Genomic DNA, 21826 nt, shown 5'->3' with positions numbered 1-21826 from the left:
CTCAGCTCTGGGGTGCCTTCGGGGAATCACTGGAATTGGGGCCCAGTGGGCCCTCTTGGGCCTTCCCCTCTCAAATGGAAAAATTCTGCTTCCTTTGGCCAGTCCCCCAAACTTATTTCCCTGCTGTCCCCCAACCTGCTGTTCCTCCCTCCCATCCCTGCCCTTCATTCTTCAGCCTCACCCCCTTTCCCATTGCCCTCAGCTCAGCCTTCTCTCACCACTGCCCCCTCCAGCCCTTACCTCCTCCAGGATCTTCTCCGTCTCTTCCTGCCTCCCCGGGTCCTCCAGGCCCCAGCTTTTCCCTCCTGCCTTTCACTCCCACCCATCCTGGTGAATGGGGGCATGGGGGTGGCGGCTAGAGTGCGGTGGTGGTCACCTTCAGGCCTGCACCACGCCATAAGCTCCTCGAGGGTCAGAGGCATGTGTTCCTTTTGAGAACCACTCCCAGCCCCCTCTGCCGGGCCCAAGGACATGCTGGATTGGTGGGCTCTTGCCATGGGAACCTCCCAGGGCCACCCTGGTGTCGGGACGTCTCCTCCTCCCATCTTGTTCTGGGTCACAGACGTTCCCGGTCCCTTCACACTTCACATGCTCACAGAGGGTCCAGAAGGGACACTGCAGGGTGCGGGTGTGGGTCTGTTGCCCTGAACCCAGACAACATCCGGTCCCTCCTCTCCGCTTTCACCGCTCAGCCGTCTGAGCCACAGAAGCTCCTTATTACTAATTCTTGGTGAGTTGTCCGAGTTCCCTATACCTCCTCTGTGAGCCTTCCCTTAAGGTTGCTGCCCATCTCTCTGGTAGCCCTTGGCTTCCGGAATAGGCCCTGCCCATATAGAACCAAAGCAGGCCCCTTCCCCGCTCACCCGTTCTTTATCCTGGGCCAGGTCTCTTCTCACTAGACCTGTGGCCTGGGCAAGCTTTCAATCAGGAAACCGTCTCCGGTCTCCACCACTGCGCACCTATGGGCCTCCTCGCTTTAGGGCTAGGCTTTCTCATCACTGAAGTGAGACTGTGGATCCCCCCTCTCGGGCTGTTGTGATGATGGAGTGAGTCACCCAAAGACAAAGGAAAAGACTTTTAAACTGTAGAGTACTGTCAAAAAAGTTTCAGTTATTTTTATTTTACTTAACCTCTAAGGGGAAGCCGAGGCCTCTGTGAACTACTGATATGGGAGCAGAGGGCGTTGGTTCCCAAACCACGTAGTAGGAGCTGGTGGGGAAAAGATGCCAACTAGCATTCAAGACCCAACACTGTGCTAGGTGCCCAGCGGGACCCCAATCCTTGCTGCTGAGGCTAATTGGATTAGCCGAGCAGAGTTTTAAAAGTACTCTCTTAATGGTGCCAGAGAGGTGAAGAGGAAGGAGGGGGTGGCCTTTGAGCTGGACCTTGAAGATAATAGGATAGGTGATGGGGAGGGGATTTCAGATGGGCAAAGGTGAGGCCTTAGGGGTGGGTGGATGGACCCGCCCGGTGGTCAGATGATGTTAAGTTCATGTTCCTGTAAGGGAGCAAGTTCTCCCACAGGCCTGCCTGCAAGTCTAAGGGGAGCTTTACCATAGCAAATGGGGAGGGGTGCCACTAAAGGCACTGAGGGGCAGGGGGCACGAAAAGGAAGATACACATGGGTGCAGGGCAGCTGGCAGCCGGAAGGGTGGAATGGAGAGATGTGAAATTGGAGGTTGTTAGGAGGTGTCAGCCAGCAGCTCAGGAGGGAGATCACACAGGCCTGATTTAGAGCTGTGAATTAGAATGGACTGGCCTTGGATGGGACAAGGACAAGGGAGAGGGAGGAGTCAAGGACACCCTGAGCTTCCCAGCCTCATGACAGGTGGATGACTGCAACCTCATGCAATATCAGGAAATAAGGAGGAAAGGCCGAAGCTGGTTTTGTAGGGGAGGGGATGGGGGTGAGGTGGAGGTGGGGTGTGTGGGCAGGGTTGGGACGGGGAAGCTGCTGGGCTTGATTGTGCAGGATGTGGAATAGGGATAGAGCCAGCCTCCCAGCAGGTCTCCCCTCTGCTCCATCAAGTTGCATGTCCCCACCTCCCAGTCCTTGTGTCCCTCCTACCCCCCACCCCACGCCCACGTTCCTTTCCAGGGCAGGGGCCCTTTGGAGAAATTCTTACCAGTCTGTACACTTACCTTTACTGGGCCTGATGGGAGACACCCAGCAGAGGGGAGTGACTCGCCCACTGAGGTCATCACTGAGACCCTTTTCAAAGTCAAAGCGACAGGTCATTGGGTGGGGCAGGATGGGCAGAAACCTGAAGCCATGCACCGTGCAGAGGGAAGTGTTAGACGGCCCCCTTTGGAAGTTCAGTCACTCATGGGCCAAACAGACCCTCCAGAAATGCTTGCTCATCTGGAATGTGGCCTGGGCCCTCGTGGAGGCAGTTTTGTAGGGAGGGCCCAGTGCAGGAACCGTGGCATGAGGCCTGCAGAGAAACAGGACACCCCTCTCATCTCCCAGGGCTGGGAACTTTCAGAGCCTTTTCTCTACCTTTTATCTCACGGAGTAGACCTTAAAGAAGGGAAGGCCATGAATCTCTCTCTTTCATACAGATGAAGAACTGAGAGTGAGAGAGGAGGTGACTTGCCTCAGGTCCTATCATAGCTGGACAGTGACAGTGGAGGAAGACTGGCCCCCGGGCAGCCCTTAGGACACCAGTGGGCATTTGAAGTGTCTGGAACTGCTGCTTGCCAACCCCCTCCCCCAGAGCTGACCCAGGGGTTGGAAACAATATCTGAGCTCCCATCTGTTGGTCCCTTTAACCAACTCCTCCTCCCTGGGCCTGTGTGTCCCCTACTTCAGCTACTTGGGGCACCTGGCCCTGGAGGCATTTCCTCTCTGACCACCAGCTGCCACCTGATTGGCCCCAGCTTGTGGGTAGAAGGCCAGCCCTGGAAGGGCCTGTCATGAGCATCAGTCCTACCTCTTTTGTTGTTCAGAGGTGGAAACTGAGGCCCCGAGAGGGAAGTGACTTGTCCAAGGTCACAAAACTTGCTAGGGACAGAGTGGAGACCAGAGCCCAGGGCTACTGACCCCTGACTAAGAGTCCCCTTTTCTTCCTGCCTCCGCTCCTCTCTCTGGCTCTTCGTGCTTGGCACTTAGGCTCTGAGGTGAGGTCTGGACCAGCGGCTTGCTCCAAGGCAGGTCTTCCTCTGCTGCCCCAGGAGCAGTGACTTCACTCATGGCTCCTTCTGCAGAGATGCCTGGTGGTGGCCACAGGGGGGCAGCAGTGGGAGGGACAGGAAGGTGGCCCTGCGGTGGACTGGGCTGGGAGGGAGAGAGGGACCTCTGAGAGCAGCCCTGGAACCAGAGCAACTGAGTGTGGGGTTATGAGGTCTCAGGCTTGAGGATACCCATAAAGGACCCTTCTAGCCTCAGGAGTGAATCCAGGCTCCCCAACTCTCTGCCTAAGAGTCCCCATTCCTTCACTCATTTATTTATTTGTCAATCACTTACGGAGCACTTATATTCTGTGCCTGGCCCTGGGCTGGTACCACTTGATATTCTTTCCAGCAACCTGGTGGGTGTTGAGTTCAGAGTTGGGGGGAGAAACATGGGAAGGAGTGGCCACTGCCTGCTGAGGCCAGGCCTGCAGGGCCAGGGGGCTGCCCTGGCTGGGAAAATGCTGGCTTTGTAGCCACACAGACCTGGATCCACCACTTCTAGCTCCTGACTCTGAGGCACGTGTCTCAATCTCCTTTGGAAAAAAAAATCAACGTTTATCACTAAGATTGTTAAATAACAGTCCCAAAGGGGAAAGGTGGGGGTGGGGGAGGGATAAATTTGGAGTTTGGGATTAACTACTATATATAAAATAGATAACCAACAAGGACCTACTGTATAGCACAGGGAACTCCATTGGTCTGCTGGAGGGGGCACACAGTTTGGTGGGAGGTTGGTTGCTCCCCTGGCATCCCCTTGAGCGAGCAGCCTCTCACCTCCAGGGACATCTTCTGACTGATGCATTTCTTAAAGCTAGAGAACCGGACAAAGTGAGAGCTGGCCATACCTTATATTTTCTCTGGCTTCATCCTCACTGGGTACTTAAAGAATTTGGGGGAGGGGGTTCATGAGAGGAGTGGGACCCTAAGTGTCAGAGTCTTCAGTTGTTTGTTTGGAAGTTGTTTTGCCCCTTCTCTTTGGTGTGGGATCCCAGGGTTGGGGGCAACGTACAGCAATCTATTTGGTGAATGCCTGGGCAAATCTCTTAGTTATAATGAGCTTCGGTTGTCTCATTTTTAAGTAGGCGTAGTATTGTTTATGTCATATGATTGAGAAAAGATCTGGCACATAGTAAAGGCTCAATAAATATTAACTATTAGCTATCTGGGGGGAGATAAGTGAGTAAATTGACAGTTACAATGTAGTGTAAGATGCTATGTAGGGGTGAGCATAGGGTATATCAATCAGGAGCATAGAAAACAGGTGTCTAAGTCAGATGGGGTGGGAGGTCAGGGAAGGCTCACTGGAGGAGGCAAGACAAGCTAAGTGTTAAAGTACAAGTCGGAGTTTGTTTCACGGCAAAAAGATGGGAAGGGTGTTTCAGGCAGAGGGAATAACATCTATGAGGATGCATAGAGCTATTTCCAGTTTATATCAGAGCATCCTGCAAGTGGTAATTTATAGCAATTTTCCCTCTCCAATTCTGGGATGAAGGCTCTCATGCCCCATGTTTTGTTTGTTTGGTTTTTTTTTGGCCATGCCGAGCAGTATGTGGGATCTTAGTTCCTAGACCAGGGCTCGAACCTGCGCCCCCTGCATTGGAAGGGCAGAGTCTTAACCACTGCACCGCCAGGGAAGTCCCTCTCATGCTCCCTTTTTTTTAAAAAAAATAAATTTATTTATTTATTTTTGGCTGTGTTGGGTCTTCGTTGCTGCGCACGGGCTTTCTCTAGTTGTGGTGAGCGGGGGCTACTCTTCGTTGCAGTGCGCAGGCTTCTCATCTTGGTGGCTTCTCTTGTGGCGGAGCACGCACTCTAGGCGCGCGGGCTTCAGTAGTTGCAGCACGTGGGCTCAGTAGTTGTGGCTCGCAGGCTCTAGAGTGCAGGCTCAGTAGTTGCGGCACACGGGCTTAGTTGCTCTGCAACATGTGGGATCTTCCCAGACCAGGGCTCGAACCCGTGTCCCCTGAACTGGCAGGCAGATTCTTAACCACTGTGCCACCAGGGAAGTCCCTCATGCTCCCTTTTTAAGCTGTCTTGAAATTGCCTGTCTCCCATGAGAATAAATGCTGAGAGCAGGCTCTGTTTGGTTTACTGTTGCATCTCTAGCAGTACCTGGCACGTTTTAGACATTTAAATACATGTTGAATGAATGAATGAATGGACTTCTCTCCATCAGTTTCTCATAGACTCAGACTCCCCCTCTTTTCGTTCCCTGTTGTACTACTTCCTTACAACCCCACCCCATTCTGTCCTTCATCTGCCAGGCTCCATTGGCCCTGAAGCAGTGATCGTCAGACACATGAGGACTGATTCACAAGTCACATTTACATTGACCACGCCAGCAGAGGGAAATGCTTGGGTCAGCTGGACAACGACCATGGGAAGATAAACTGGAACCAGAGCATGGAGCTGAAGCAAGGGTAATTGGTGGTGTTGCTGAGCCAGTATGGCATCTGGTTCCACTGTGGGACAGGCTTGCCCTGGAGGGGCAGACCTTGGTACCTCCTGCTCAGGGTTCCCTCTGCCTGGGCAGGGTTGGAGGGGCACTGACAAGCCCAGCTCCTCCCTCTTCTAGGCTCTGCAGAGCTGTATGAGCTGCTCCCCCACAGGCTCATCCTGTCTCTGGGTGTGTTAATACAGTGAGCAGGCTTCCTTCAAACAGGGCTTCCTTCTGAGCTGTCTTCTGGGTCGGTGAGGCAAACCTCTCTTTAAATGGTCCGCCCCTTTAGTGAGGGGTGACTCGCAGAGGTGACTGTATTCCTGAGTTCTGGGGGTACTTCTCTGTTTTCGGGGGCCCAGCACTGGCTTCCTCAAGTGTCATCTTCCGGAACCCTCATCGGGCAGCAGTGTCCAGCATCTCTGGCTTCCAATCTCAGTCCCCAAGAAATCTGGCCGCTCCCTTCCTGGGTGGTCTCCGCTCCTGTCAGACACTCCTGCTCCTTCCCCCTTTCCTGCCTCACCCTCTGCAGCAGCCTGGCCTTTAGACCAGCCTGTTCTACCCTAAAAATAGTGCCTCACATTTGTGCAGTCCTGTACAGATCAGGAAAGCTTTCCACACATATTCATGTATTTGATGTTCCCTTTGGCTGTGGAAGGAAGGAGGAGCAGATGTTATATAAAGAGTTTCATGGGCCCTGGGAGGGAAGCACTTCTCTGGGGAGTACTTGAGCAAGTGACCTTGGAGGGTAGGGTGGATTGGTGGGTGAATTTGCAGGTTGAATGGTTTCTGGTGATGACAAGGCCCAGGGTGTGTCCATGGGAGCTGGTGTCTGAGGAGGAGAGGAAGAAAAAGCCTTTGGACATCTGAGGTCAAGGCTTTGAGCTGTCAGGGTGTTGGATGGGCTGACCACTCGGATAGTGAAATCACTGAGAATGACAATGGGAACCTGGTGGAAACGAAGACAAGGCGCCAGTGGCTGAGTCTCAGTACATGAGAACGACCACCAGGATTGGTGGTTGTCAACACTGAAGAGGGGAAAAGCGTAGCTCAGCCGGGTGGTATGAGTCTTAGAGAAGCCAGAGTTTTCCAAGAAGCAGAGGAGGAATGGTCTGGAAGCTGAAACGGGGCGGGAGGGAGACGACAGACACCAAGTTTATGTATGCTGAGGTCTGAGGGCTGGGGGAGAATAAAAGGCCTCCCCTGGGACGGTAATAGGGGACAGTGAGGTTCAGTTGAGGCAGGGAGCAGGAGAGAGCTACTGAGAAGAGGCTGGGGTATGGGGGGTGTTTTCTGATCACTGGGAATTCCAGGGGGCTTTATTCTAGGAGGGGTGTGGGGAAGGGGTGGGGTGTAGTTTGGTCAAGTGAGGGAAGAGACTGGGAGTTCTGACTTAGTGATGACTCAGGAAAGCAGGAGTGTGAGTGCAGTTAACCCTTTTTAGTCTCTGCTGGCAGAGGTGGGATTGGTGCTTTCAGTGGAGTCCCATATAAACGCTTGTTGAAGGTGAGCTGGGAAATCTGATCCTGTGTTGGAGTATAAACTTTGAAATCACACAATGCTCAGAATAAATAACTCCATATTTGGATGACACTTGAGAATATACAAAGCATTTTTATTGTACTTTATCATTTTTTTCCTCATTTCCTTCTTATTGTAACCCTGTGAGGTGGCTACATTCCTGCGAAGTGTCAGAGCCGGGATCACAACTCCATGCTGCCTTCTAAGTGCATGGATATGTACAGTGCTTTCAGAGTTGCTTACAAGAAAAAAGACCTTCCCGAAGTCCATTCTTTGTGCACCTGACCATTGACCATTCTACTTTCCTTAGCTTCTCCTGTGCCATCTTTTCAATATTCAGAGAATTAATGGTTTTTCCCAAAGAAAACCTCACTTATCTTGATATGATAGCTTGTAAAATGGAGGCAGTAATGGGTTGCAGGCTCTGTTTTGACAAGCTCAGAGAGATACAGGGCAGCGAGTCATAGCTAAAGATGACTCCACTTACTTAACTGGGACTAGCTGTCAGCTGCTGTGGGCAGAAGTGGGAATTCAGGGAAGGGGCAGATCACCACCACTTATTTTTGCCCCTTGAACTCCTGGCTGAGAGCTAGACTCCAGATAAAACTAGGTAATCTCAAAAAACAAACAACCAACCAAAAACCAAAAACCAAAAAATAAAAAAACCAACTAGGTAATCTCGTCCAGGGGTGGCTTCAAAGCCCCTTTTAAACTTATTCTACTGATGTCATTCCAAGCTCTCTCGCTTCAGAAAACCTTTGGAGAGGCGGCTGCGGCTAGAAAAGCGATGTGAATCTTCTCGCTGGGCTTAAAGGGTCGAACTGTAGTGGCCTCTCCAATTATAAAACCCGTTTAACAATAAAATAACGCGTTTTTTATTGAACCTCAACAATAAAATAAAGCGTCTAAGCTCCTCCCCAGCATGACGTCACCAGACACACCCCTCGGGTCCTCGCCTCATTTCATATCCAGAAAGACCTATTTTCACTGTGGGGCATATACGGATTTGCTTTATCACATGTATTTAAAATGCACAGATAAACAGGCAGTTTTGAAAACTTTCTCAACATGAACACGTTTATTCTTTTTTTTTCATGTTTGTAGGGTTGTGTGGAAGGCAATGTGAGGTTCACTTAGGAAATTTTAAGACGTCACCCCCCCCCGGAGGAAAATAGTTGCGTCCTATTCCCGCCCCCCCCACGTGTCACGCGTGTCGGCTAAGAAGGCGGGGCCGTGACGTCAGAGTCTGGGCGGGTTGGACGGTTCCAAATGAGTCTGGTAGGGGAGCTTCTTTAGGCTAGAAAGCTGCCCTAGGAATTTACCTTCTTTCTCTCCATAATCCATTTGTGCAGGCTTTAATTTAAAGTCACGGAAGCACGTGTGCAGGCTGACAGTCCTCTCCACGGCCATGAAGAAGACGGGGGCGGAACCCCTCCTTGTTGCTACTCCACCGAGTGGCCGCGTCCATTCTGGGCCCGGTGGCCTGATTTAAGGGGTAGGGAAAAGTGTCAGTTTTCGGGATCTCAAAGGGTGGCGGCCCCATGGCCCCGCTGGGAGGCGCCCCGCGGCTGGTGCTGCTGTTCAGCGGGAAGAGGAAATCCGGGAAGGACTTCGTGACCGAGGCGCTGCAGAGCAGGTGTCCGTGGGGCGGGGAAGGAGGAGGACCGGGGAGACCGCGAATCACGTGACACGAGGGGTATGTTGGGGTGTGATGGAGTGAGCTTTGGAGTTGAGGCCCTCGGGTTGCAGGGCAGAAGGAGCACTGGGCGGCGAGAAGTGAAGGACTGTCACCGTCACGTAAAACAGCAGTCTGCACACGCCCACCTCAAAGAACCAGGTGGCCACCTCTCCGAAGGCTGTAAGCTGTAGGTCTCTCCAAGAAGCATTAGTAACAGTTACTACCAAGACACTTTTTATACATCATTCTTAATCCTCCAGACAGTGTTGCGAGGTGATGATTACAGAAAAGGAAACAGTCACGGATAAAGGATTTGCCTCAGACCACACCTCAGTTGTGTCAGATTTCAAAGACGAATCCTTGCCCAGCGCACCAGCTAATCGCTGCGGTTTACTGAGTCTTTATTGTGTCACATAGTGTTGTTAGGTACTGCGTGGTATTATTAATCAGTGTCTCCATTTCACAGATGAAGAAACTGAGACTCTGAAAAGTTAAAAACAAACAAACAAAAACCCAAACCCAAACTTGCCAGAAACACAAAGTAATCAGTAGATCCAGAACTCAAATTCAGCTTTAGCCTAGCTCCAAGGAATGGGTTCTTTTTGCTTTACCTCACTGCTTCTCCTAATAATACCTTTTGCTCAGGTTTTCTCCCAAAGCAAGGTGTTCTGTGTGGGAGCATTTTTGTTGAGCTAGGAGAGCACAGAAGCCTGAGAACGTGGAGTGGGGCTCCTCTCCTCTTGAAGGCCAGTGTGGTGAGGGTAACAGGAGGCTGCTTTGGGGCACCATGGGGGTTCTAAGAGGTTGCGGAAAAGCCCAGGGCAGAATTTGCCGCCCTAATCTTTCACCACTAAGTATCCGCCACCTTTTCCTAAGTAACATTTCTTCTTACCACCCAACACATAAATCAATTCGTGATCAGAAGCACAGGCTCTGGAATTAGACTGCTGGGATTCAAATCCTGACTTAACCACTTATTCGAATGTGATCTTGTACAAGTTTCTTTTCTTTTCTTTTTTTAAAAATAAATTTATTTATTTATTTATTTTTGGCTGTGTTGGGTCTTCGTTGCTGTGCATGGGCTTTCTCTAGTTGTGGTGAGCAGGGGTTACTCTTCGTTGCGGTGCACGGGCTTCTCATTGTGGTGGCTTATCTTGTTGCGGAGCACAGGCTCTAGGTGCACGGGTTTCAGTAGTTGTGGCACACGGGCTTCAGTAGTTGTGGCTCACGGGCTCTAGAGTGCAGGTTCAGTAGTTGTGGCGCATGGGGCTTAGTTGCTCCGCGGCATGTGGGATCTTCCCCGGACCAGGGCTTGAACCCGTGTCCCCTGCATTGGCAGGCGGATTCTTAACCACTGCGCCACCAGGGAAGCCTGTACAAGTTTCTCATGAGAAAGTTTTGTCATCTGTGAGATGGAGATAATAGTAGGGTGAATGTAAGGATTAAATGAGCTAACGCACATGAAAGGCTTGGAACAATTCTTGGCATTTAGTAAAGGCATAGGAACTAAATGTTGGCTTTTATATTTATTTTACCGATATTGGCTTTGTTACTTGCAACGGTGCTTTGGATGAGTCAGTTTTCCTCACTCAACCTCAGTTTCCTCATCTGAAACATGGAAATAAGAACATCTATCTCACCATGTCAGTGTTTAAGTGAATCTGTAAGCATCTCAAGGTCAGGGCAGAAATCATGTATCTTATTCACATTCGTATCACCTGGATCCAAATATAGAACCCAACAAATGGTTGGTTGAGTAAATTGAACAACTGAATGAATGAGCTATTTATGTGTGGTGACCAAGTCAGTTGAGACTGAGATACCCCTAGCTGTGAGAGAACTAGTTCTAGGGGCCCAGCAGTAACTGAATCCAGCCAGAATATTGCCAGGATGTTCACACTGTAATTATGCTTTTATTTGTTTTCCCTGTTAGTTTCAGGGCTCTTTCACATTCGAGTTTCATAATAATCCTGTGGGAGACAGAAAAGACACTGTTATCCCCATTTTACAGATGAGGAAATCAGGGAAGTTGAGACCTGGTAAAGTTATATAGATGCCAGTAGCAGAAATGGGGCTTCACTCTTCTGGGGCCTGGAAGCTTTAGGTTAACGGGGTTCGGATCTCCCTGTCTCACAGACTTGGAGCTGACGTGTGTGCTGTCCTCCGGCTCTCTGGTCCACTCAAGGAGCAGTATGCCCAGGTAGGTGGTGGTTCTGTGGCATCTGGTGGGTTGGAAGAAGCCAACTCCTGAGCTTTGGTTGCTGTGCTGTTGCTTGAGTCACTAGCAGCGTCTCTCTGACCCCTTTTGGCAGGGTGGCAGACGGCTCTCCGCTTTCTATAGGGGGACCTTTTGGGGGCATTTTCTGTTTTAAGTTTCTTTCCCATTGGCCATACTCACTTCAGGCCACCTCCCTAGAGCGTGTTCAGGAAAGTGTGTCCAGAAAAGGCTGTAGATGCGAGTTGGCAGCTATGATGCCATGTTATTGGTAAGGGTCTGTCCCCTTATTCAAAAAATATGATACACATCACCCCCCTCCCCCCATTAAAGCTGGCCTGCAACAATCCTTGGAATTCTCCCCTTAGAAATCTAATCACATGAAAAACGCAAGATGTAAAACAGTGTATAGAGAATGCTGCATTTGTATGAAAATGGGGGAAATTGTAAATATATTTGCTCATATACTTAGCCATTCAACAAATATTTACGGGGTGCATTCAGCACCGTTCTAGGCGCTTGGGATGTGTAAAAGCCTGGGCAGGATACATAAGAGACTGGACCATTGGCTGCTTCCAGGGAAGGGAGCTACATGGCTGGGGAACAGAGGAGGGAGAGAGATTTTTCACTGTAAATGATGTTTATCTTTTGAATTTTGAACCATGTAGATTAAAAAAAAATAGGACTGCAAAAAATAAATAGGAACTCTCAGGATCTTAGACTTCAGAAAGGGAGACTGGAGGGTGGGATTAGCTCCCCATACAATGCAGTCTGCTCTTCACTTACATTTCTGTCCTTGACCTCTAGGTGCACCCTTCCAGGGACCTGTGCTCATGGCCCCTTGGTCAGTTGGCCTGAGACTGAACTTCTGGGTCCACACAAAATGAATTTGTCCCCTCCTTCCATATGACAGCCCCATCTCCATGGGAAGCATTCTCCTGTACCATTGGGTCTTCTCCCACCACCTAAACAGACCCATTCGTAGGATGGCAGCCTGGGGGATCCTGGGGATAACAGATTCAGTGGTTTTCAATTTTTTTTTTTTTTTTTTTTTTAGTGGGAACCTTTCCCAAATGAAATTGGATGCAGAAATTCCTTGTATCCAGTAGATAGACTGGGAGCGACTCTGAGTGGAGTGGAGGCACTCAGCCTTCCCCAGTGGGGCTTGGGCACCTCCAAACCCCAGGGCTCAGAGGAGCAGTTTGAAAACCACTGATCTACTTCCAAACTTCCCAAATTAGGCCCCACTCCAGACCAGTGAGCCAGGCTGGAGGGTGGGGTAGGGTGAGTGGGCAGGAGTTTGCATTTCTAAAACCCCAATAGGAGACGGATAGGCCAGCCTGCGCCTGCTGTTTTTAAGTCCAGCACCACTTCATCCATTACTCCCATTTGAAAACAAATTCAAAATGAAATGTTAATGCATTGATGTTTTAAGTTGCATCGGGGAATATAATTGACAAGCAGACCATAATGCTCCTGGTGGCTAATCTTCCCCTGTGGTAAAGAGTACATGGCAGGGCTTCCCTGGTGGCGCAGTGGTTAAGAATCTGCCTGCCAATGCAGGGGACATGGGTTCGAGCCCTGGTCTGGGAAGATCCCACATTGCCGCGGAGCAACTAAGCCCGTGCGCCACAACCACTGAGCCTGCGCTCTAGAGCCCGCGAGCCACAACTACTGAAGCCCACGTGCCTAGAGCCCTTGCTCTGCAACAAGAGAAGCCACCGCAGTGAGAAGCCCGTGCACCGCAACGAAGAGAAGCTCCCGCTTGCCGCAACTAGAGAAAGCAGCCAAAAAAAAAAAAAAAGTACATGGCAAACTAGTTTATAGTTTATAAATGGGAGATGGCTGCTGACCCCACTTTGGAATAGGGTGCAGGTAGGGTTAGGGTTAGGGTTGACTTGCTGGGTCACGGCCGGGTCACGGCCCCTTCAGTTTGTACATGAAGAAACTGAGTCTTTCGGGAGAGGGTCTTGCTGCAGTGAATGCCAGGGGAGCTGAAACCTGAACTGAGTGATGTTTTTCAGACCCCCTCCCATCCTGGTGCCCTCTGGATGGACCCTCCTGCTTGTCAGTGTCCCTGGAGAAGGGAAGGCTGGGTCTGGAAGGGGTTCCCTAGGGTAGTCAGAATAGCCCCTCCTGCTCCAGGGGTCCAGGAGTGCCCAGAGCCAAATGTAGTGATGCTGATGCAGCAAAGGTGGCAGGAATTTGGGGATGAGGAAGAGGGTGAGGGGAAGGGGAGAGAGACAGGGAAGCCAAGTCTCCTGGGCTTTGGGGTGGGGACAAAAGATGCCAGAGGGGTTGTGGAAGGACACAGAATGTGATGTTTTCAGATTTCCCACTTTAGTTGAAGACTAAGCCTGTGCCCAAGGGAGGTAAACTAATTTCAGGTTTAGTTTAAGCCAGAAATAACTGGGAAGGTAAAACTGTTGCAAAAGAGAAAACCACATCACACATTTTTTTTTTTTTTTTTTTTTTTTTTTTTTTTTTTTAAATATTTTTATTTATTAATTTGGTTGCACCGGGTCTTATTTATTTATTTATTTTTATATTTATTTTTGGCTGTGTCGGGTCTTCGTTTCTGTGCGAGGGCTTTCTCCAGTTGCGGCAAGCAGGGGCCACTCATCATCGCGGTGCGCGGGCCCCTTCACTATCGCGGCCTCTCCTGTTGCGGAGCACAGGCTCCAGACGCGCAGGCTCAGTAGCTGTGGCTCACGGGCCCAGTTGCTCCGCGGCATGTGGGATCCTCCCAGACCAGGGCTCGAACCCGTGTCCGCTGCATTAGCAGGCAGATTCTCAACCACTGTGCCACGAGGGAAGCCCCCACATCACACATTTAAAGACAAACTGAAACAATCTCTGGATTATCCCAAGGCGTTTCTTCCATCTGCCAGTGTTTGGGAGTTCTTAGTTTCTAGGGCCCTTTCCCCTGCAGGCCTCTGACCTGGCAGCAACCTCACGAGTCCTTGCGGCAGCCCTCAGGGAGGGCAGGTGAGGGGAGGGGTGGCCCTCCCTCTGTTTTAGGGAAGACCTAAGCTAGGTTGAGAGGGTGGTGGCATAAACAGAATGTGCTTTCGGCAGGAGCACGGCTTAGATTTCCAGAGACTCCTGGATGCCAGCACCTACAAGGAGCCCTTTCGGAGGGACATGATCCGCTGGGGAGAGGAGAAGCGCCAGGCCGACCCAGGCTTCTTCTGCAGGAAGATCGTGGAGGGCGTCTCCCAGCCCGTCTGGGTAAGTGGGCTCTATGGCAGCATTAGGAAAATCGGTTTCCCCAGCCCTCTGCCTCTCCCCAGACATATCTCACATGTGTCCATTTCTCTCTCCCCACGGCCACCCCCCTGGTCCAAGCCCCCACTGTCTCTCACCCAGACAGTCGTAGTAGCCCTCACACTGGTCCCTGCTTCGGCTCTTGTTCCTTGTGATCCATTCGTCACACAGCAGCCAGAGTGACCTTTTAAAAACATCAACCAAGTCATGTTTAGAACCCTTTGTCCCACTGTTTTGATGGACAAAATGAAAATCTGTAATGTGAACTTCTGGGCCTTGAATGATTGGCTCCCGCTGCCCTTTTAGCCTCCTTACTCCTTAAGCCGCAGCAACATTGGCCTTCTCTCTGTTCCTCAAATAAATCAAACCCCTTCTGGAATCAAGGCCTCTGCCCGTGTCCTTCTTCCTGCCTGGACTGCCCTTTCTTTCCCTCTTCACCTGGTTAGCTCCAGCTCAGCTTCCATGGCACCTCCACAGGGAAGACTTCCCTGATGCCCAGGTCTTAACTGGCATTCCTGGTCAGGTGCTCCCATAGCACCTTACCCTTTTCCTTCCTCATTCATTCTGGCAGCCAGTAGTATCTTCCTGTAGCAGGACTGGTTCCAGGTGATTTGGGGATACATCATGTGAAAATCTGATGAAGTCCCTGCTCTCAGGGTACTTACATTATAGCTGGGGGCAGAGGGAGTTAGGCCCTAAAAAAATATAGAATATGTCAGGTGGAGATAAATACTAAGGGACAAAATAAAGCAGGCCAGGACTCTGAGGAGGGCTGGGTTGCTGCTTTATTAAGGGTATCAGGGAAGGTCTCACTGATGTGATGACATTTGAGCGGGACCTGAAGGAAGTAAGGGAGTGACCCAAATGGGTGTTTGTGGGTGAAGGGTGAGTGGCAGGAGGTGAGGTCAGATCATGCAGATTCTCTGGAAGAGCCTGGGGTTTCTCTGAGTGAGATGGGGACTCACTGGAGGGTTTGGAGCAGAGGAGAGGCATGGTCTGCTCTAAGGTTTAGAAAGCTCTCCCTGGCTGCTGGGGGAGGGCAAGAATGGAAGCAGAGAGGCCAGGCAGAGGATCTTTCCATAAGACAGCAAAATGGCCGTGGCTCGGCTCGGGGTGGTGGTGGAGTGGAGAGAAGGGGCGGATTCTGCACAGATTTTGAGGATAGAACCAATAGGATTTCCTGACATGATGGCTCTGGGGTGGAAGGACAGGAGACAAATCCAAGGGTTTTGTTCTGAGTAGCTAGACGGATGGAGTTGTGATATTCTGAGACACGGACAGTGTGGAGGAACAGGTCTGGGGAGAAAGTCAGGAGTTCAGTTTCAGAGTGGTAAGGTCGAGATGCTTGTTGATATGCGCTGTGATTACATGGTAATTAGTGAAGCTGCACCTTAGAGTCTGTCTCTCCCACCAGACAGTGAGCTTCCTGAGGGCAAGCACCAGGTCTGTTGTGCTCACCACTCTATCCCCAGTGCCTAGCACAGTGCCCGGCACACAGTAGGTGTTTGACATAGTACTTGTTTAAGAGCTGGGTGAATGAACATGTCCGCAGCATGGACAAAAACAGCTGACCTCTTTATTCGCTTATTCATTCGTTCATTGACCATGTGCTCCTGAGTGCTCCTTATGTGTCAGACGGTGCTAAGGGCCAGGGATAGAGCAGTGAATGGAGACACAGACCTTCCCCTCATGGAGCTGACTCTACAGAGTGCAGATCAGGCAATAAACACACAAACAGATAAATAGTGATGGTTTCATGAATACTTAGTGCTCAGAGAAAAATAAAAAGCATATCAGAATTGAAAGGGACAGGAAGGGAGCCAGGATGGTAGGGACAGCCTCTCCGAGGAGGTGATATCTGAGCAGAAACCTCCATGAAGCAAGGGAGCCTCCCTCATGATTATCTCGGCAGAGGGAGTAGGATGTGCAAAGGCCCTGAGGAGGAGACCTGGTTCGTATGTTTAAGAAACAGCAAGGTTGGGCTTCCCTGGTGGCGCAGTGGTTGAGAATCTGCCTGCCAATGCAGGGAACATGGGTTCGAGCCCTGGTCTAGGAAGATCCCACATGCCACGGAGCAACTAGGCCCATGAGCCACAATTACCGAGCCTGCGCATCTGGAGCCTGTGCTCCGCAAGAAGAGAGGCCGCAATGATGAGAGGCCCGCGCACCGCGATGAAGAGTGGCCCCCTCTTGCCGCAACTAGAGAAAGCCCTCGCACAGAAACGAAGACCCAACACAGCCATAAATAAATAAATAAACCCAAAGTTTAAAAAAAAAAAAAAAAAAAAGAAACAGCAAGGTTGTCAGTTGGCTGCAACAGAATGAGTGAAGGGAAAATGATGGGAAATAGGTGCCAGATCTTATAGGTCCTTGTAAGTTGGGGTGAGAGCTTTGGATTGTATTAGAATTATGGGAAACCTTTGAGAGATTTAGGGCAAGGGACTGACAAGAATCACATTTACGTTTTAAAAGGTGCTGGGGGCAGGCACCGATTAAGGTATCTTTGTTTCTGGCCCCAGTTTGCTCATCTGTAAAATGAGTGCATTAGACTGGCTGATCTGACTTCAAAGCTTGAGGCCTCTTCTTCAGCTCAGCGATGACTGACATGACCGTAGAATACAATGTGGGCAGATCGGGCTGCGGGCTGCAGCAGTCAGGAAGGGCTGCCTGGAGGGAGGAGGGGATGTCCATCCCACCTGGCTGGGTAATACTAGGGAATGGGGCTACACTTTTCTGGGTTTTGTAGTCCATGCTCCTGCTTATTTGGACTGGGGCTGGGTCTTCCCCTCTTTCTCCCTTACCCCCAGTACCTTGTCCTGCTGTTCCCTGCACCATGTCCTGTTGGTCACTTGTTTGTGTCCTTGCCCTGCAGCTGGTGAGTGACACACGGAGGGTGTCTGACATCCAGTGGTTTCGGGAGGCCTATGGGGCTGTGACGCAGACGGTCCGCGTGGTGGCCACAGAGCAGAGCCGACAGCAGCGGGGCTGGGTGTTCACACCAGGTGAGCTGCTCACAACCTCTGCCCCAAGGCTCGGCACGCATGCCAGCCGCCCCACCTGTAGACCAGGCCACCCACTCCTGGGCTCTCCGTCTGGTCTTCCGCTGTCTCCCTGGCAGGCTGTGGGGAGTGAGCAGGGGATTATAAAAAGGAGTCTGAGGCCTGGGGCTCAGGAGCACCTCCAGATTAAAAAGTGGATTTGGGTAGAGGATGGTATCCTTGGGGATGAAGGTTGCCCCGTGACCTTGGCCTGGTATCCTTACCTGGGCTGCCTTCTCCAGGCCAGTGGGCTTCTGGAGGTCTGGCTGGGACCCATTCCCCTGGTCCTTCACCTTTGCTTTCCAGCCTGGTGGGGGGACTGACAGTGGGTCAGAGGTTGGGCCTGACAAACTTCACTCCTGTTTGATTAACAGAGTAGGGGGAAGGGGGAAAGGAAGCTCTACTAGGCAGCCTTAGTGGTGCCAGCCCAGGACCTACTCTGTGGCAATTCAGAGGCATAGCTCATATGTCTTCCCTGCCCTAGGTCATTGTGACTCGGGGAAGTTCAGATCAGTGGGTACGACCCTTCCTAATGGCTGCTCACCTCCTGGGCACTCACTCTTAGCCAGGCCCAGGCTAAGCCCTTTAAACATTATCTCACTTTATAGTAGCAGCAAACCCACCAGGTAGCTGCTCTTATTACCATTCTCATTGTCAGGTGAGAAAGGCACACAATGCCTTCCAAGAGAACTGAATCAGAGATACAGGGCTAGAAATGGACACGACCAGCTTCACATAAAAGGAAAACGAAATGGCCATTTGGGCTGTCTGTGGTTTGAGATGGCAGTGACAAGTGAAGACTTAAGTCGGCGGGACCCTCTGGGGGGCTCAGGTGGCTGTGGACTGCTGAACCTGCTATCCTGGTGTTTCGTGGGGTGGGGAAGTGCCCTCTGGGGTAAGTGGAGCTTGGTTCTGGAGGGACCGAGGGGAGTGCAAGAGAGGGTGGCTCCACGTGGGGTCAGCAGGCCACAGTGCCCGACGCCTGGTGTTTGTCAGGAGGGATGGGGCCTGACCTCGCCATACCTCCTCCGCAGGGGTGGATGATGCTGAGTCAGAATGTGGCCTGGACAACGTCGGGGCCTTCGATTGGGTCATTGAGAACCACGGAGATGAGCAGCGCCTGGAGGAGCAGCTGGAGCGCCTGATAGAATTGGTCCGCTCCAGACTTTAGCTGACAGGTTCTAGGAGCGAGCGGGGGCTGCCAGGCTGAGGGTGGGCTCCCTGTGCCGGACACGTGGTCGCTGATGCTGGCCGAGGTTGGGGGAGCAGACAGAGGGCCTGGGTCAAGGTTTCTGGGGGCTGGTAGATGTCAGACAAGTTAAGAAACCGCCAGGGACCTCATTTCTTCGTGGAAAGGACAGCCCTACCTCTTTACAAGGGGACTTAAAGGGCAGAGGGGGGTGAGTTGGCTGTGCTTGAAGCAGAAGCATCACCATCTCCATGGGTGCCAGACCTGTCAGCCTGTGGTGGCCTTGCTTCCCCGACTGGATGCTCTCAGCCCCTTGTTCTCGGCAAGAGCCTGGGGCTCCCCAGTGTGGATACTAATAAACCTTCTTGGAGCACCTGCTCAGAGCTGGACATCTCTCATTTCCCAGATGACAACCCAGCCTGTGTGGCTCCGTAGGGCCCGGGTTGTCCTGGTGGCTGTGGGTTTCTGCTCTGCCTCCCAGCTGGGCGGGAACGTGTCCTGCAGAGGCTGACCTTGATCCGGGCCAAGTGGGTAAAAGGCTTGTGTGTGTCTGAGGCAGGATTGGAGTCTGAGGGTCTTGTCTTCTGGGATGGCCCCAAGAGAGGCTCAGTGTTCCACAGAAAGTGCCACCAGCAAGTACCCAGAGGGACGGGGGTATCATAGAGGGGCAGAGGCACCAGAGCTTGATGGCACCTGGTAACCATTGTTTGGCCCTGGGCAAGTCACCATAAACCTCAGCTTTCCCATAGAAGGCCTTGGACTTGACCCCTTTTATTTATATAGCCTTATACAATTTCTAAATTTCTCCCAGATTCTTCACAGCCACCCTGTGAAATATTCGAGGAGGGCATTTTCATCTGCATTTAGCAGATGCCAAGGACTCAGAGAAGTGAACAACTTGCCCAGGGTGGAGGGTTAGTATGTGTTTGTGCTCCGGCCAGGACACAGGTTGCCTGACTCCTGACCAGGCCCCTCGGCCACGTGCCTTTGGGGTACGGTGCAAAGCCCTGTGGCTCCTGGCCATCCTCAGGCCTAGCCTGAGCCCGCCAACTCTCTGGCCCTGGCTTTGTTCTCCTCCTACAAATCCTGTGGGTTCTCACTGATAAGGGGACAACCAAAGAAATTCCATCAGTTTCACCGTGACCCAAACTGAACTCTACATATTCCTGCCCACACCTCCTCCCTAGATCACCTCCTTCCTGGTGCTAGTTCCCTGGCTTTTCAGTTAACCAGGCCTGAAAGCTTGACAGTCATCGTGGACTCCTCCATGTCCCCTGACCCCCGGCTAATCAGCCCCCAGGTTCTGTTAACCTGCCCTCCCTGTGTCTGTTACTGTAGGGAAGTCTGTGTGCCCAATGCGTAGTGAGGCCAAACAATACTAAAACGTCAGAGTTTGGAGCAGAGAAAGGTTTATTGCAGGGCCGTGCAAGGAGACAGGTGGCTTATGCCTTAAAAACCCTGAACTCCCCTCAAGCTTTCAGCAAAGCCCTTTTATAGGAAAGGTGAGGGAGGGCTGTGGTTAGTTGTTGCAAACTTCTTTGGTGTCAGATCCTTTGTTCTTGAGGTCAGGTCACGGTCAGGTCATGATGTTCCCGTAAACCTCCACCAAAACAAATGTTATTCTCTGTTCTAACCAGAAAGGGCAAGGTCCCAAAGGCTCAACTTTTACTCTCTGAAGTCCAGGTCCTGGCTAAGAGGAGGGGGTCCCTGCGGGGGTCAGTTACCCTGCTGGGAGCGTTGGTGCAGCACCCCATCTGGGTCCTCCCGCCAGTGCCCAGGTCTGGCTGAAGAGGCAGATCTCAGCTGGCAGCGCCCTCAGGGCCAGGTCCCCAGACCCTGCCCAGCCGTCATCACTGAGGGAGCCAGGCGCCCAAGGACCCAACTGGACCTCAGGATCCTCAGGCCGCCCAAACAGCAGGGCCAGGTCACGCAGACTGCGAGCCATGTAGACTGCTGCTGCCATTAGGGTAGCAGAGGCGGGGATGGGGGAGAGGTTCACTGCCGCCTCAAGGCCTGGGCCCAGCCAGTGGCAGGCCATAGAGAGGGCGTGAGCTCTGCAGGACACAGCCTTCAGCCTGTCGCTGGGCGCCCACCTCACCCGCAGGCCCCGAGGCCAGAAGGCCTGGAGGGCCCCGGGGAGAAGGCTGTGACCCGTCTCTTACCGCAGTCTCCGCCACGAGGAACACCGCCTGGCTGACTGTTGGCGGGGCGGGGCCTCTAACCGCGGCGCGCAGGGTCTCGCGCTAACAGCCGCGAGATAAGGGCTGCGTGCCCGCCCCGCCCCTGTTACGTGTCTTCTCTCTGGGATTCTCACTGGAAGGTAAACTCCCTGATGGTTGGGCCGTGTCTGTCGTGTAGTTGTAGCCCTGTCTCCCAGAGTTGTGGGCCCACAGTGGGCACTCAGAAAATGGATGTGATTGGATGCACGGTGAGGCAGGACTGTAGGAGTCACGCTGGAATCAGGTGGTGATCATGCAGAACATGTTTCCTCACCTTCACCTGGAGGCTCTGACCCAGCCCCTGGGGCCTGGTACCTCTGCTCCCCGCTGGCATTGAACCAGGACTGGCTTGGAGGCCACTGGGGTCCTTTCCAACGCAGAGACTCTGCCTCCTCGGGGCTCTTCTCAGAGTTGACAGCCGAGGCTCTTGGTGAGGTCATTTCCCCCTCCGTGTGGTACCAGACCGAGAGATCACGGATCTGTTTTTTTTTTTTTTTCTTCCTAGCTTTATTGAGCTATAATTGACATATAATATTGTATAAGTTTAAGGTGTACAACATGATATTTTGATACGTGTATATATTATGAAATGATTACCACAAAATAAGGTTAGTTAACACCTCCGTCACTTCACATAACTGCCATTTTTTTTGGTGGTGGTGAGAACATTTAGCAGCCTCCAGGTATATAATACAGTATTGCTAAGTACAGTAACTATGTGGTACATTGGATCCCCAGAACTTATTCATCTCATAACTGGAAGTTTGTAACCTCTAGCCAACATCTCTGCATTTCTCCAGCTCCTAGCCCCTGGCAACCACCATTTTACTTTTGTTTCTATGAGTTCAGCTTTTTTAGATTCCATATATAAGTGAGATCATGCAGTATTTGTCTTTCTTTGTCTGAATTATTTCGCTTAGCATAATGCCCTCAAGGTTCATCCATGTTGTTGCCAAAGTCAGGGTTTCCCTCTTTTTTTTTTTCTGGTTGAATAATATTCCATTCTGTATATATATATCACACTTTCTTGATCCATTTGTCCACTGATGAACAATTAGGTTGTTTCCATATCTTGGCTATTGTGAATA

The 21826-nt window shown here is 51.5% G+C and overlaps 1 protein-coding gene across 4 annotated transcripts; it reads left to right on the top strand.

Moving 5' to 3' along the window:
• The first annotated feature begins 8484 nt into the window (after positions 1–8484).
• Positions 8485–18892, top strand: PMVK (phosphomevalonate kinase). 4 transcript variants are annotated; one of them, XM_007178478.2, is made up of 5 exons: positions 8485–8768; positions 10947–11010; positions 14104–14256; positions 17165–17294; positions 18365–18892. In XM_007178478.2, the coding sequence occupies exons 1-5, from the start codon at positions 8674–8676 to the stop codon at positions 18499–18501; spliced, it is 579 nt and encodes a 192-aa protein (XP_007178540.2). In that variant the 5' UTR covers positions 8485–8673; the 3' UTR covers positions 18502–18892. The 4 variants fall into 4 exon arrangements, with proteins under 4 accessions (XP_007178540.2, XP_028021331.2, XP_028021330.2 ...); XM_028165529.2 differs by having other exon boundaries at positions 8699–8828; XM_028165530.2 differs by lacking the exon at positions 10947–11010 and having other exon boundaries at positions 8613–8768.
• Positions 18893–21826: the final 2934 nt, after the last annotated feature.

This window comes from Balaenoptera acutorostrata, chromosome 1 (genome assembly GCF_949987535.1).
Source record: "Balaenoptera acutorostrata chromosome 1, mBalAcu1.1, whole genome shotgun sequence".
NCBI classification, from domain to species: domain Eukaryota; kingdom Metazoa; phylum Chordata; class Mammalia; order Artiodactyla; family Balaenopteridae; genus Balaenoptera; species Balaenoptera acutorostrata.
Note: the sequence above shows the minus strand (reverse complement) of the source record. Positions and strands in the feature narration are given on the sequence as shown.

Excerpts from the sequence above, each read along its gene's own strand:
- PMVK (XM_007178478.2), top strand. The coding sequence starts at position 8,674 with ATGGCCCCGCTGGGAGGCGCCCCGCGGCTGGTGCTGCTGTTCAGCGGG. Across the intron at positions 8,769-10,946 it reads ACCGAGGCGCTGCAGAGCAG|ACTTGGAGCTGACGTGTGTG; the intron begins GTGTCCGTGGGG and ends CCTGTCTCACAG. Across the intron at positions 14,257-17,164 it reads GCGTCTCCCAGCCCGTCTGG|CTGGTGAGTGACACACGGAG; the intron begins GTAAGTGGGCTC and ends CTTGCCCTGCAG.